Source organism: Falco biarmicus, chromosome 3 (genome assembly GCF_023638135.1).
Source record: "Falco biarmicus isolate bFalBia1 chromosome 3, bFalBia1.pri, whole genome shotgun sequence".
In the NCBI taxonomy this organism is placed as follows: domain Eukaryota; kingdom Metazoa; phylum Chordata; class Aves; order Falconiformes; family Falconidae; genus Falco; species Falco biarmicus.
In genome coordinates, this window is record NC_079290.1 from 49,781,130 (window position 1) to 49,794,135 (window position 13,006).

The 13,006-nt window shown below is 35.0% G+C and overlaps 1 protein-coding gene across 5 annotated transcripts in view; it reads right to left on the reverse strand.

Annotated features, from left to right (window-relative positions):
- SNTG1 (syntrophin gamma 1) overlaps positions 1-13,006 on the reverse strand; it is a 358,591-nt gene that overhangs the window by 40,581 nt on the left and 305,004 nt on the right. For all 5 annotated transcript variants that reach the window (XM_056333066.1, XM_056333065.1, XM_056333069.1 and 2 more), the window contains one exon: positions 11,202-11,273. In XM_056333066.1, coding sequence (XP_056189041.1) covers positions 11,202-11,273 — 72 coding nt within the window. The remainder of the gene's footprint in view (positions 1-11,201; positions 11,274-13,006) is intronic.

Here is a 13,006-nt window from a genome sequence, read left to right on the forward strand (position 1 = left end):
CTCATTAGGCAGGTCCTTTCAAGTTAAGGCAGAATGCTTCTTTATCACTAAGTAGTGACATGCCTTCTCTTCTGCAAAGGTAATCTTTTCTCTTCTGAAAGACTGCGCTCTCCAGAAGCAGCACTGCTCCTTTTCAATTACTTGTGCCTTTTCATTTTATGTATGATGAATACATTACCCATATAATGGCTATTATTTAAATCCACTAAGATGCAAGAGACCTTCAACATTTACCATATCAGTGAAAGTTGGGTTGTTCTATTCTACAACAGTCTGTGCAATAGAAAACAAAGCTAGGTCTACCGGTTTCATGGTCACAGCATGATTTTTACCCAGGAAGTGCTCAAGAACTGTCTGGAAGTCTGGTTTACCTGTTAAGTTATATGTAATACACAGAGCAATTTGGTGACAGAACCTCAAATGCTGGTTTTGAAAGGAAAAACAATTCATGTCAAATGTTCAAAACCATCCTAATCAGAGTTGTATACCTAAACAGACAAAATAGATCTTGGCTTTTGAGATGACCTTATTTGAGCTGTTAAAATTAGGTAATTAGTCATGTTTGTGATATTAATTACAATAATTCTTAATAATACACAGATAAGGAAACAAACACAACCTGTTTTCTTTGTTGACTAGTTTAGACATTCCCGCAAAAAGAAATCTGTCCTATCATAACCAAGATTCCAACCTAGCACCTCAATCAGCTGAAGATAAAAGCATTTTCCCATCAATTTAAGAGTGCAATAACTTCAAGGTGACTAAAATTAATCACATCATGCCTTTACACTTGCTGTCATCAGTGCCCTGATTATTTTACTGTTTGTGCCTCCCTTCACTTATCAGCTCCATCCACATAAATATACATCCTTCTTTCTCAGGGATTCTAATGATCTACTTAATCTGAAAATTTGGGAACACTTTTCTTGAGCATCACCATTAGTTGCTATGGAGATGGTTCTAATAGCATTTATAGGCAGCAGGGAATAGATTCACTCCAGAATGAAAAAAAGATGCTGCTTCTCCAACAAATCCTCATTAATGAAGTAATAAAGAAAGAAAGACCCATGGAGGCATGGACATGTTTGTACATAACTCATCTTATTTGGACCCTTCTGATTTTAATGTTAAAAATCATATGAGAAATGTTGAAATTGAGTGTGTGTGTGTATATATATATATATATATATGCATGTAAATACACTCAGAATGCCAGCTAAACTAAAACCGGATATAATATTTTTCAATGCCCACATTTTATGAAAATGTTTTCTCAAGGGACAAAATAATTATTATTACAGGATAAATTTCAGTTTCAAATTTCCAAAAGAAAGATCTATCTGACTGCTTGAGAGAAACAGAAATGTTTATTCCTTGTAACCTATTACATACAGCAGTTTAGCTTAAATTACTTTCCTATTCTGACTGAATAGGAAAATTAATTTCCTGTTCTGTCTGATTAAAAGATGATGCAGTCTCAAAGACCCTCATCTGAATCAGAGCAAGAGTTTGAACACAGGTTTCCCCTGAGCCAGTGCCGTAACTGTACCTGTTTCTTAATGACTGCTACACAGAAATGTGTTTGTTTTAATGTCATATGAGGAAAAATTTCAAAATTTTCATAAAACAGTCTAATCTATTGGGGAAAGAAATTATTCTAATACTTTCCAGAGAAGCACTGGTGATTATTTTCTGCTAAAAAGAAATCAGAGACTAATGTAATTACAAATAGAGATTTAAAAATGTGCTGATCATTGCTTTGGAGAGTTATTAAGGTTTTGTACCTCTCCAAAATTTGAAGCATAATCTGCTGGAAATTAAGAACATATTAGAAAGAAATTTAAGAACAGATCCCAGATAAGTAAACATAATGATAATAGATAGCAATGCTAAAGAGTCATCCTATCTTTTCATTCTGAGCCCTTGTTTACAACTTTCTTAAATTTAAATAATTGTAGCTGGGGTTTTTTTTCCATGTTAGTTGCCTGCTTGAGGATATTTCTTCTTTTCATATTAAAACAGCTGAATCAGTTCTGTGAAATAAATTAGAAAAAAGAATGAAATCGGTTTGTCCATGTTAAAAATAAAGAAACAAACAAAGAAGCAGAACCACCCCCTGAAACTACTTTTGGGGCTGCTCTGGGGCCTCTGTTTTTTGGAATGGCATCAGCTGCTTCAGGAATGGGAAGAAACTTTTGCTGCCCTTGGAAGGAAAAAAAAAAAAAGAAAAAAGGAGATTCACTGAAAAATTCAGTTCTGCGCAAAATTTGGCTGATACCATTTTGAAGATTTCATTCTGAACATGCTCCATCCACATGATGTATAGGAAGAGAAGAATGTTCCCTACTTTTCCCAGCTGTTAGGGGTTGTTTTGCTATTAGCCATGGAAAATGAGAACAGGATACACTACTTCTCCTTCAAGACGCTATGTACCTCTTCAAGAAAATAAAAAAGCACCTGACCCTAAAACAGAAGTGGACAGAGAAATTATGTGGAAGAAAAGCCTTACAGTTCTCACATGGTGAAATTTTTATTGGTTGTTATTGGTATTTTGTGAGGTTTTTTTTCAACTTTAGATGCATTTATTTTAAAGGTAGGAAAATGTCTTTTGAAGGTCTTCCTCATGAAGGACACAAATATTGGAAGAATAAGAATTAAATCTGATTAAATAAAAGGCTGTAATATTACCCACCAAACTGATTATTCATTATAATAAAAGCATTATGTACTCTTCCTTCACCCCCTTTTTTTTCCCCTTTTTCCAAAGAAATCCTTACCTAAATACCTTGACAATACATTATGGCTGGCTGAGAATAGGTTAGCATAGCACAGTGAAAGCATTTGTATTGGATATCAACAAGTTAGCAAATTTCTATCAGCAAATGTGTAAAAAATTGTATTTTACATGCACTTGCTACAGAGTTCTGAAGAAAATTCAGAAGTACCTATGGAAAAGAAGATCCTAACATAAAAGAAGATAAAAAAAATTGTTAGGAAATTAATATTTCTGGTTTCAGTGTTGGCTCTGGCTTTTGAGAGTAGTATGTAGACCTCCACTGTGAAGAGAATGCACCAAAGTAAATTTTCAATAGTTGTCCCTAGGACAGAAACAAACTATTTCATATGAGGAACGGGACACAGATCCAGTGAAAAAATACAGTGTGATCACTGTTACATGAAAACCTATAGTCCTAAATTCTTTATTCAATAAAACTGCAACATCTTATGCTAAATTTAATTATTGCTATAGTCAGAAAGACAGGAAAAAACCCTCAAATAATTAATGCATGTGACCAGAAAATAAGATAAAAATGCTACACAAAAAATCTACCAAAATTGATGTATAAGAACATATTAGTGGATAAATTACTGAAATAATGCATCACTCCAGTCTTGAGAAATGCCCTAATTTGATTAAGTCAATGAAAGGTAATCTTCTCAAACTTTGGATAAATTTTGAATATCTGGGATGTCAGACATATACTTGTCTTTCCTGAGTATCCTCATTCAATATCCACATTTATATTTCACACCTTATTTCTGATCTTTTTCATCATTCCTTTTGCCTTATGTTAAAAATTTAATTTGTCTTTGTCTTTCAAGGAGGTTGCAACACCATTGTCTGTCTCATAACTAGACAGGCAGCAGAGCAATTTCTTAGAAGGAAAAGCTGATGCCTTTAACCAATAGAGACATTGCAGTAGTCATTCAAATGTATATTTTCTGTATCTCTTTCTTTTCCTCTGTGTGTTTACCATTTCTTCCAGGAAGCAGGATCAGCCTCTGAGTTCGGCAACCCCAGCCCAACACAACTGAATTGTTCTTTCCCCAAAAGGTGACAGTGTATACTGTCCTAACATTGTATTAAGTATGTCAAAAAGGTAGGTTTTTTTTCCCTTTAAAAAAAAAACAAAACCAAACAACTTCTCTAAAGTTAAAGCAAAACAGAAAAAGCCTTACTTAATAACTTCACATTTCAAGTATTTTTTGTCCTTCCTTTTCCAATTCAAATAAACACTTAACAAGACTTTATATAGAGGCAGCTGTTGTGCATCTAATAACACCATCTCTTTGCTTTCAAAAAAGTCTTATGTGTACAGTTACAGGAACATCAACACCTTTAACAACCAAGGCCCATTAAATTTATCCAAATTAACACCACAGATTGGTGACTGTATCGCTGTGTACATGTTGAAGAGAAATGAACTGACATCACATATAGAATCACAGAAGACCAGGATAATCAGGCCAGAGGTGTGGTCACCTACTGCATACCTCTATGCAAGGCCGACACAGCTACACACCAGCTTATGCTTACAAGGACTGAGTGATGGAAATTCAATGGACTCATCAGGAGTGAGAATTTGTCTTTATTGTGTAACTGAAGCCAACTTAATGATGGTCTGAATGCCAGTGGACACTGAGATCATTTATGACTTTTACTATTTTTCTTGTAAGACAATTGTAATTCTAGTTAGGGTGGGAACAGGTCCCCTTTTCTTCAGAGACATCAAATACTCTTAAATTTAAAACAAGGGGCAAACCAAAGGCTGAAAATTACTTCAACTGTTTAGAACTGAAAAGCTCAACAGTTTAGCACTTTTTCTAAGAACTGGTACCTGGTTAAACCCTGACTGAAAATCTATTTTTCTCTGGATGCAGCATTAATATTCATAAAAAGGATTCATTACTTATGCCTCCTAAGCAATTTTGTGTGTGAAGTACTTTAGTGGAATCATATCAGGATGCAAATCTCAGCCATTGAGCAAACTACATTAATAACAGACCTCAAAACATGTTCTTTACCATCAATTTATATGTTTCTGTGTCTATCGGCATTAATTTTAAAATTAATCTGAATATATAAACATTTTCAGTAGTTTAGCATGTATTTTATATCATCCTTTTCCCATCGTTGGCTTATTGGAAATGGAGAATAAAATTACATGAAATTTAAGTGGGAAAACTAACATAACTGCATTTGAGGATTTTACACATACTAACAGCTAAATAAGGGAGGAAACACAAGTCTTTTGACACACCAAGTTGGTCCTGATTAATATAGTAAGGCAAGTACAGCTGCAATGACGTAAATGATACCAGTGATAAACATCAGTGATTCACCATCCTGACATATTGCCAGCATAGATTGCCTTTACAATTACCCTCACATTTCATTTCAGAGCTGATCTGACACCTGAATATGTTTCCTGTTTTATGCTGAATAAAGTGAGCTTTTTATTGTACATCTCAAGATATTTTTGCGTGACACATTGAAGATAGAAGGCAGGTGTCTGAACTACAGAAAGCATTTTCTAGCAATTAAAAGGAGATGCTTGGATGAAGCTGAAGAACATTAGTAACTCAAGTAAACAAGGCGAACATGCTTGCAGAGAAGTGCAATCTTTTCTATTCCTCATAATTTACCTGAAAAATACAACAAACTTCTTTCTACCCCTCATATGGAAAAATTGATTAAATATTTGAGTTTTTTACCAGTTTATCAAAGATATTTAAATCTTGTAAGTCATATACACCTACACATGCGCACACACTCAAACCACACACATTAAAACTGGATAGCATAAATATATGAGGTACCTAAAAGACACACAGTTCAACCATCTTTCAAGTACTGAACAGGACAAGGCCATCTGCCCCTTTCTGAAGCTAATGATATAAGCACCTGCTTCTCTGGAGTACTGAAGATCTGACCAGTTCTGACACTGGGATTATTTGGCTGTTAATGGGGCTTTACCCCTCAAAATAGAGCACAGGGTGAAACAAGATTCTTCCAGAATAAATCAGAAATATTTATTCATACCAAATTCTACCACCAATTCTGTTGAAAATGACTCATAGATACATTTTAATGTCAGAAGTAGCATCATTAGATTATCTTGTCTAACTGCTTAATATGGAACACAGATTTTCATTCACATGCTAGTGTCACTGTCCCACTGGAATCAGTTTGAATAAAATTGGTAATAAAACCACAGTGATTTGAAAGCTGGTGACTTCTCTTACTTTCCACTCATTAATCATCAGAACGTTTACAGTTAATAACTTCTTCCCAATTTGAACTTCCCTGACTTTGAATTCTACTCTCTCTCTTTTTACCTATTTCTTTTTAGGGTTAAAGAGTTCTTCTGTGCCTTATATTTTAGCTCTATTAAGGTATTTCCACCTCACAATCAACAGATCTATTGAATTTTTAATAAATTACTTCATATACTTACCAATTTATGTATTTTCCCCCTCAGGCTTTAATTTATTTGCATCTCAATAATGTTCCTTTTACATCAAACATAGCTCTGCACTGTTTGCCATTATTTCACAATGAATAATTTAATCCAATATAATTAAAATGTGATTTTTGCACTTAGCCTGCTTTACCTACTTTGCATGTCAAAAATTATTGTTTCCACCCAAAATTCTTGAGAGTGAAGACCTTTATACTTATGAGATATGTATTTTTACATGGTATTTTGAAAAAAATCAGTAGAACTTTTTTTAATAATCTCGTATCGTTTTGGTAGTGTATGAATGTGATTGTAAGCATTTGGGTGTTTTTTTATACTTTACTATCTAAAATTGCAAATATTGAATTAGGGGGATCAGTGCTTCTTTGCTAAATTTATGTCAACAAAACAGTTTCTCACAGAGTCAAAAGAGAGTTTTTTTAAAATCTACTTTTATGCTTCAAATTTTAATGGTCTTTCTGGTTATTTAGAAGATACAAATCATATTAAGTGACACTGCCTTGCTTAGGGCAAGTCTCCTCCTCTTCCTTGTAATGTAAGCGGTGGGGGGTGGGGAAGCAAAAGAATACAATAACAACAAAATACGGGTTTACTAGAGGACTATTATAAAAATGAATCTGCTTGTTATAAATCACATAATAATCTCTGACATCTCTGATTAAGGTGCAGAAGATTCTTGCCTTTTAGGTGCTTGAGGCTGAGTGAACTGTAAAAATTGAAAAGGGCATCCCAGCTTCCTGTATTGTTCATGAGAAGAGTCAGAGCCTTTGGAATGGTCTTTAAAGAAAAAAGCACACTCCATACATGGAGGACACTGTGAAGAAAACATTGGCCATAGTAGCAGCTGAGTTCTGAGTTTTATTCAACATGTTTGTACTGTATGCACTTCCTGACAATTAAATCAGTGAAGTTCTCTGCTGGGTGTAGACATTAATATTTATATAGTGTTTTAATGTTTTTACTGTCACCAGAAGTGGTAGTATTCTCTTGTACTGAAACACTGAAATATTAATGTGCATTCAGTAGGATCAGGCAGTTCATATTCTGTGCTGCAGCACTTCTGTCATGAAGAGAAACTTAGAGAAATCTCTCTAACTGAGGAAAATTACAATTCTATTTAAAAAGACAAACTTCAGGTAGTAAGTCACTCTAATCAAAACTGATCTTGTGAAGTTAATCAGAATTTTAGTCAGAATTAAGGAGTGGAAGAAGGAGAAAAAAATGCTTTCAGACAGATTTAGTCCTGTCCCTGTGACACGGGCTACAGTGACTGAAGTTGCCAGCATACAGCAGGAGAAAATACCAGCATGCCTGGGTGAAAGCTGCATCCTAGTTTCTAATGATTAGAAGTCTAAATATGGAAAAAGTTGTTGAAACATCTCATTCCAATCTAAGCAAGCAATGTAATGCAGATACATTTTGATCAATAAGTGTTGAGACAACATTTAGTAATTCATTTTGACAAAGGAGACATGACCCAAGACACATGTTCTTTCTGGCTCTACGGAGGTGTTGCAGCAGTCCAGACCAACACACTCAGTCCTGCGTGCAGATGATAAATCTGCTTCTCAGGATGCCCGACCACCTGATCAATATGCAAAGTAATATTCTTTGGAAACTTAATTTATAAGCACTACTCCTGGGCAAATTTGTATTGTTAGCACAGATTACTTGGAAGTCCTTCTACTTCAAGTATTAGTCATAGAAGCCATATCTATACTAACAAATTTAGCATGTATGGGGCTGTTTGTTGACACTATAGCCATCTGGCAGGGACCAGACCACATCCATACCATGAAACTCTTTATCCACTAGAACAGGGTGGTCATGTGCAATGGCTCATTAAAAGTGCTCATTTGCCCATGATAACTCCCAAGCTACACCAGGAATTGTTTGGGAGAGTGCTAGATGGTCCATTTGGCCCAAAATCCATGGTAGTGATCATTCTAAAATAAATTAAGAGAACAGAAGATGGGATTCCACCATCTGGGAACAGTCTACGATATTTACTTCTAGCAAATGCGTAGACTGAACAATCCAGTTTAGCTGAGAACATGGAACTAAACCCACTCAAGAGACACTGAATGATGGTATTGTCCTGCAAAGAGGCATTACTATCTTCCTGGATTTATCTTTGCCCAATGACAAGTGATTGTCTCTTCTGAAGTAGAAACACAGTATAATTCGATCTTCTCAATTTTCCTGCAAAGCATGACATGAACTCACTCTCTAGCATGGAAGAACAGTAAGTGCAGGAGAGGGAACACACTGCAGTAGAAAAGAGCAGGTTTCTTTTCTTATTTTTTTCATTAGGTTTCCTGAGCTATCATTCTATCAATCTTTGAGAATATAATCACTTCAAAGCCCGTTAGCCTGCCCTTTTGCCATTCAACTCATTCTCCAAGGAAAACAGATCTGTAATGGAAGTAGCATGTGAGGTACTATAGAAGGGAAGAAGTCTAAAGATGAAAAAAACCACTAAAGTAACATTTTTTCAGTTGGATCTGCTTCAGTAATATCCATGGGGCTTATACAAATGTGTCTAGAAACACACACTGCTAAAATGGAGACATTTATGATGTTGGCATAAAGGCTAATTAAAACCTAGAGTCTCTGCATGGGTTCAGTGCAGTAGTAGTAATGGCAAGCTGGTTTTCTTGGGTTTACTTGCTTTTATATCTAGTGAAACCATGGTTAAGTCCTATTGTACCTGCTGTAGAAAACTACAGTGTGGTGGAGATTAATATTCCAATGTCAGAAGCTGTAATTTCATTGCAATGATTTTTCTACCTCCATTTTTTACCATTTACAGGTTTTAGTCAGCTAAAGGACCCATCTGAAACTTTCCAACACTTTATAAGCTTGACTATGTTTACAGACAATAAAATAATAATTGAATATGAATAATGTGATAGAGGAACATAAGTTATATTCCTGTATCACTTAAACTGGAGTGGCCTCTCTGTTGGGACATCCTCTGTTAATACAGACTGAGAATGGAGGATCTACACCTCTTCCCACACAGTTTGGAGAGCTGGACGAAAAGAAAAAACAGCATCTTTATACTATTTTCTGTGCTTCCACACAACAGTGCCAGGAAGGCACTGGTTCAGGTTTTACTGCTTTGTGGACTGTCTCCTTGGCTGTAATTAATTTCTCCTACATGGCTGAAAGTGGAAAAAAGAAAATAATCCCTGAATTGGTATACAAGAATAGGGGATAAAGGAGAAGGGGAAAAAAGAAAAAAATGGCTAAACATGAGTGAATGAGAAGAGTATCAGCAAAGGAAAATAGTAGAAGAAATTAAAAGAAGTACCTTTAAGTTACAGAAACTGATATGGCATAGATTTTATACACTTCTCTTCAAACATTATTAATAAAATTTTTGCATACATCAAAAGGCATAATAGTCTTGGCTCCAACTGCTTACTTTGAAGAGAAGAACCACCTAGGTTCTTACAGTTTTCCAGGCTCTATGCCTGAAGTAATTAGAGGTTACCAGTAAAAAAAGAAGGGGGAAAAAAAAGAGAAGTGCACATCACAAAAGAGATTTTTTCATTTCTCTGAAAGCCTGAGTGCTCTGTAGAGTGTTGTTCATATTATGCCCTCAGTGCAATGTCTTCACAGGGTGACTGACTTTTCCTGTTAATTCTCCTCCTACAGGCCCACTACTGAAGAGTCAATGTTTGCACACACTGAACTTGTAACACACACACACGCACACACACATGCACACATGCACACATGCACACACGTGCGTGCACACGCGCACACACACACACACACACACACACTTTAACTACTGTTGAAGGACATACCACAGTGATGGGATGTGTTGCATTTGAATGTTTTACTCCTTGATGAAGACTCCAGACCTCACAGCCAGTGCAGCAATAAAAGAGCTCCTTTCACTTTTCTGTTCCAGATTGCTAACAGAGAGGGTTTTTCTCAGACTATAAATTTGATTTCTTATTTTTGAAGCCTCTGATGTAAAAAAGTTTCTGAATTTTATTAAGCTGTTCCATCTCTAATCTGCCTCCCTAAGGGAAGTATAGTGCACATATGTGACATGTAAAAACTAGGAAATGTAGCACATAAGTCAGTATAAGATCTTCCCAATGGGAAACACTTTTTTAAAATATGAAGACCAAATTACATTTTAGATAATTTTGACCCCAAAACCCCAAAACCAACATACACAGGAAAGCAGATGAAAAAAAGAAACAATTTTTTTAATATCTTTTTCATCTCCTCTTCCTCTCCTGATGTTTTAGATTGAGAAATGCTGAGCATATGGAAAACCATTTTTCACTGTTTTTAAAATGGAGAGAAGACCACATATATTAATTCTGAAAGAATTCAGAATTAAAATTTCACTACAATGTACAATAATATACCTATTCAATTTGCTACTCATAGCTTTAACTTTCTAAATATATTTCATTATCTCTTCCCATTTATTACAGTTGAGGAAAATTTTAAAAATTGGAAAAAATAAGACAAAGTTTTCAGAATAGTATTGCATGTTTTAAGGTCTCTGCTCTCAGTCTTAGTGAAATCTTACATTGCAGCGACTGTTAATTGCATCAACATATTTGAAGGCAACCAAATTGATCACTATTTCTTTCACTCCTCAGTTAGGAAAATAAATGTTATACTGGTTAAATGTAACATCAAAGTAAAGCTATAAAACTCACACAACATTATGAAGAAATAAACTACTTTCCGGCTCAAAATTAGTTTACTTCCAATTTTGCCATGCCTTCTACTTCAGCTCTGTATCTACAGATGCCAGGATTTCTGATATTGACTTCAAAGGGAAAAAAATGGATCTCTTTCTGCAAGGTGGTCACATACAGTTTCCAGCTGCAGTGTTATGCTCTGGCTTGTCAACTGGTCTGACAAAGTGGTAATTTATTTTATACTTTCTCATCATACCTTGAGAATTTTGCACATTATCTCATAAACTGAAAATGTTTTCTCAGCTCGTGTCCAATCCCAGGTTGTGACCTTGGAGGGAAAAAAAAAAAAAAAAGAAAAAAAAAGAAAAGAAGCAAACACAAATAAAACAAACAGGAAAAGAAAATAAGTTATTTTTATTTCAAGAATTAAGCTTATTTAAAAAAATAAAAATCTATCCCTAAGCCATTAACATCCAGTATAGTGTATACAGAAAGACCAAGCACTGCCTCAGAGCAATAACTACAAGGGACCGGACTGTTCCACCCAAGCAGTGCTTAAGAGGCATCCTGCCTGTCCCGCGCTTACAACGCAGTGCCTTTGCATGCAGGTTGCTCTGCTGAATGATGAGGCTTCCCCTGGGTCCTAGTGGTGTATTAACATCCTGAGAGGATGCAGCCCTTGAAATCTTCTCACAAAGCCTTGACTAATATAAAGACATGTTTCTTACCACTTCCCTCCCTGAAACTGCATGCCACAATTTGTTCCCAGTCACCTACATTGTTTGTAAATCCATAAAACTAAAGTCTCCAACCTTGCAATGCCCAGACACTTAACTCCACATGCCTTGAAATCCAGTGGAAAAAACTAACAAGACACAACAGTGACGAATATATGTTTTGGGGTTTTCTTACCAAGATTAATCTACTCTTAAACTCTAACAAGCTAAGATTTGCATAGTCTATTCCTCCTCTTTCTCTTAGGATTTGTCAGTTGTTTTTAACAGTACTAATTTTAAGCAACTATTTTAAACAAGAAATTATATAAATAGAAGAGTCCAAAAGAATCATGCAAGGGTAAGAATTAAGATTTAAATATGAAAGGGATACATGAATATATTCAGTAAGGAAAGAATTAAGGCAATATCACAGTAATCTGTAAAAAAAACTTCCAAGTAAAAAGCACGAAGGAAAGAGAAGAATTATTCAGTCTCAAAAGACAGAATAAACACAAACCAGAATGAAAATTGAGGTTGTATATGAAAAAACCACAAATCTTGATGGTAAGAAGTTTTGAACAGTGGCACTTCTTCAAAGGAAGATAGTTGTATCATTACAATTGTTAGGCAAGATGAAGAGGTTGATAAAGACAAGTTTATTTGATTTTCAAGATTCAAGAATATGAAGTTCTCTGAAAAATGTATCATAAAATGGTATCCACAGCATATGAAGAAAATATTACATGAGACCAATTTATCTTTTATCTAAAGAGAAAACAATAATAGACAGAACATGGGTGAGAAGGATCGGTGGTTTTGCAAGCCTTGGTATAAAAGATTCTTGATCAAAATAATTTTGGTGTTGTATGAGAAAATTCTATCCTGAACTAATTTTTAGTTATAAACACAATTGAAATTCCTTTAATGAAATCACAATCAGGAACGAAAAGTTCAAAAATGCAGTGTCATATTTCTTTTTCTATTAGAACTTTATTATTTGCATCATTCTCAAACTCAGTTTTCCCTATCTAGTTGAAGTACGGGTATTAAACCAGATTTCTAAGGAAGGGAATGACTAAATACTGAGAGTCAACAAATTGTTTGACATAGAATGAGGAAGTAAAGAAATATTGAAAATACACAATCTTTATGCCTATATTTTAAGAAGCTTTTCAGATATGTAATGAATAACAAGCAAAATGCTTTTATCAGGGAATGAAAGAAAGGGAGGGGGGAAAGGTACTCTTTCTACTGTGGACTAAAAATTAACTTTCTCACCATGAACAGAGAAATGGGTGGAGAAGTCTTGCTGCAGCTCCACTGAGCCCAAAACACCAGCCACACA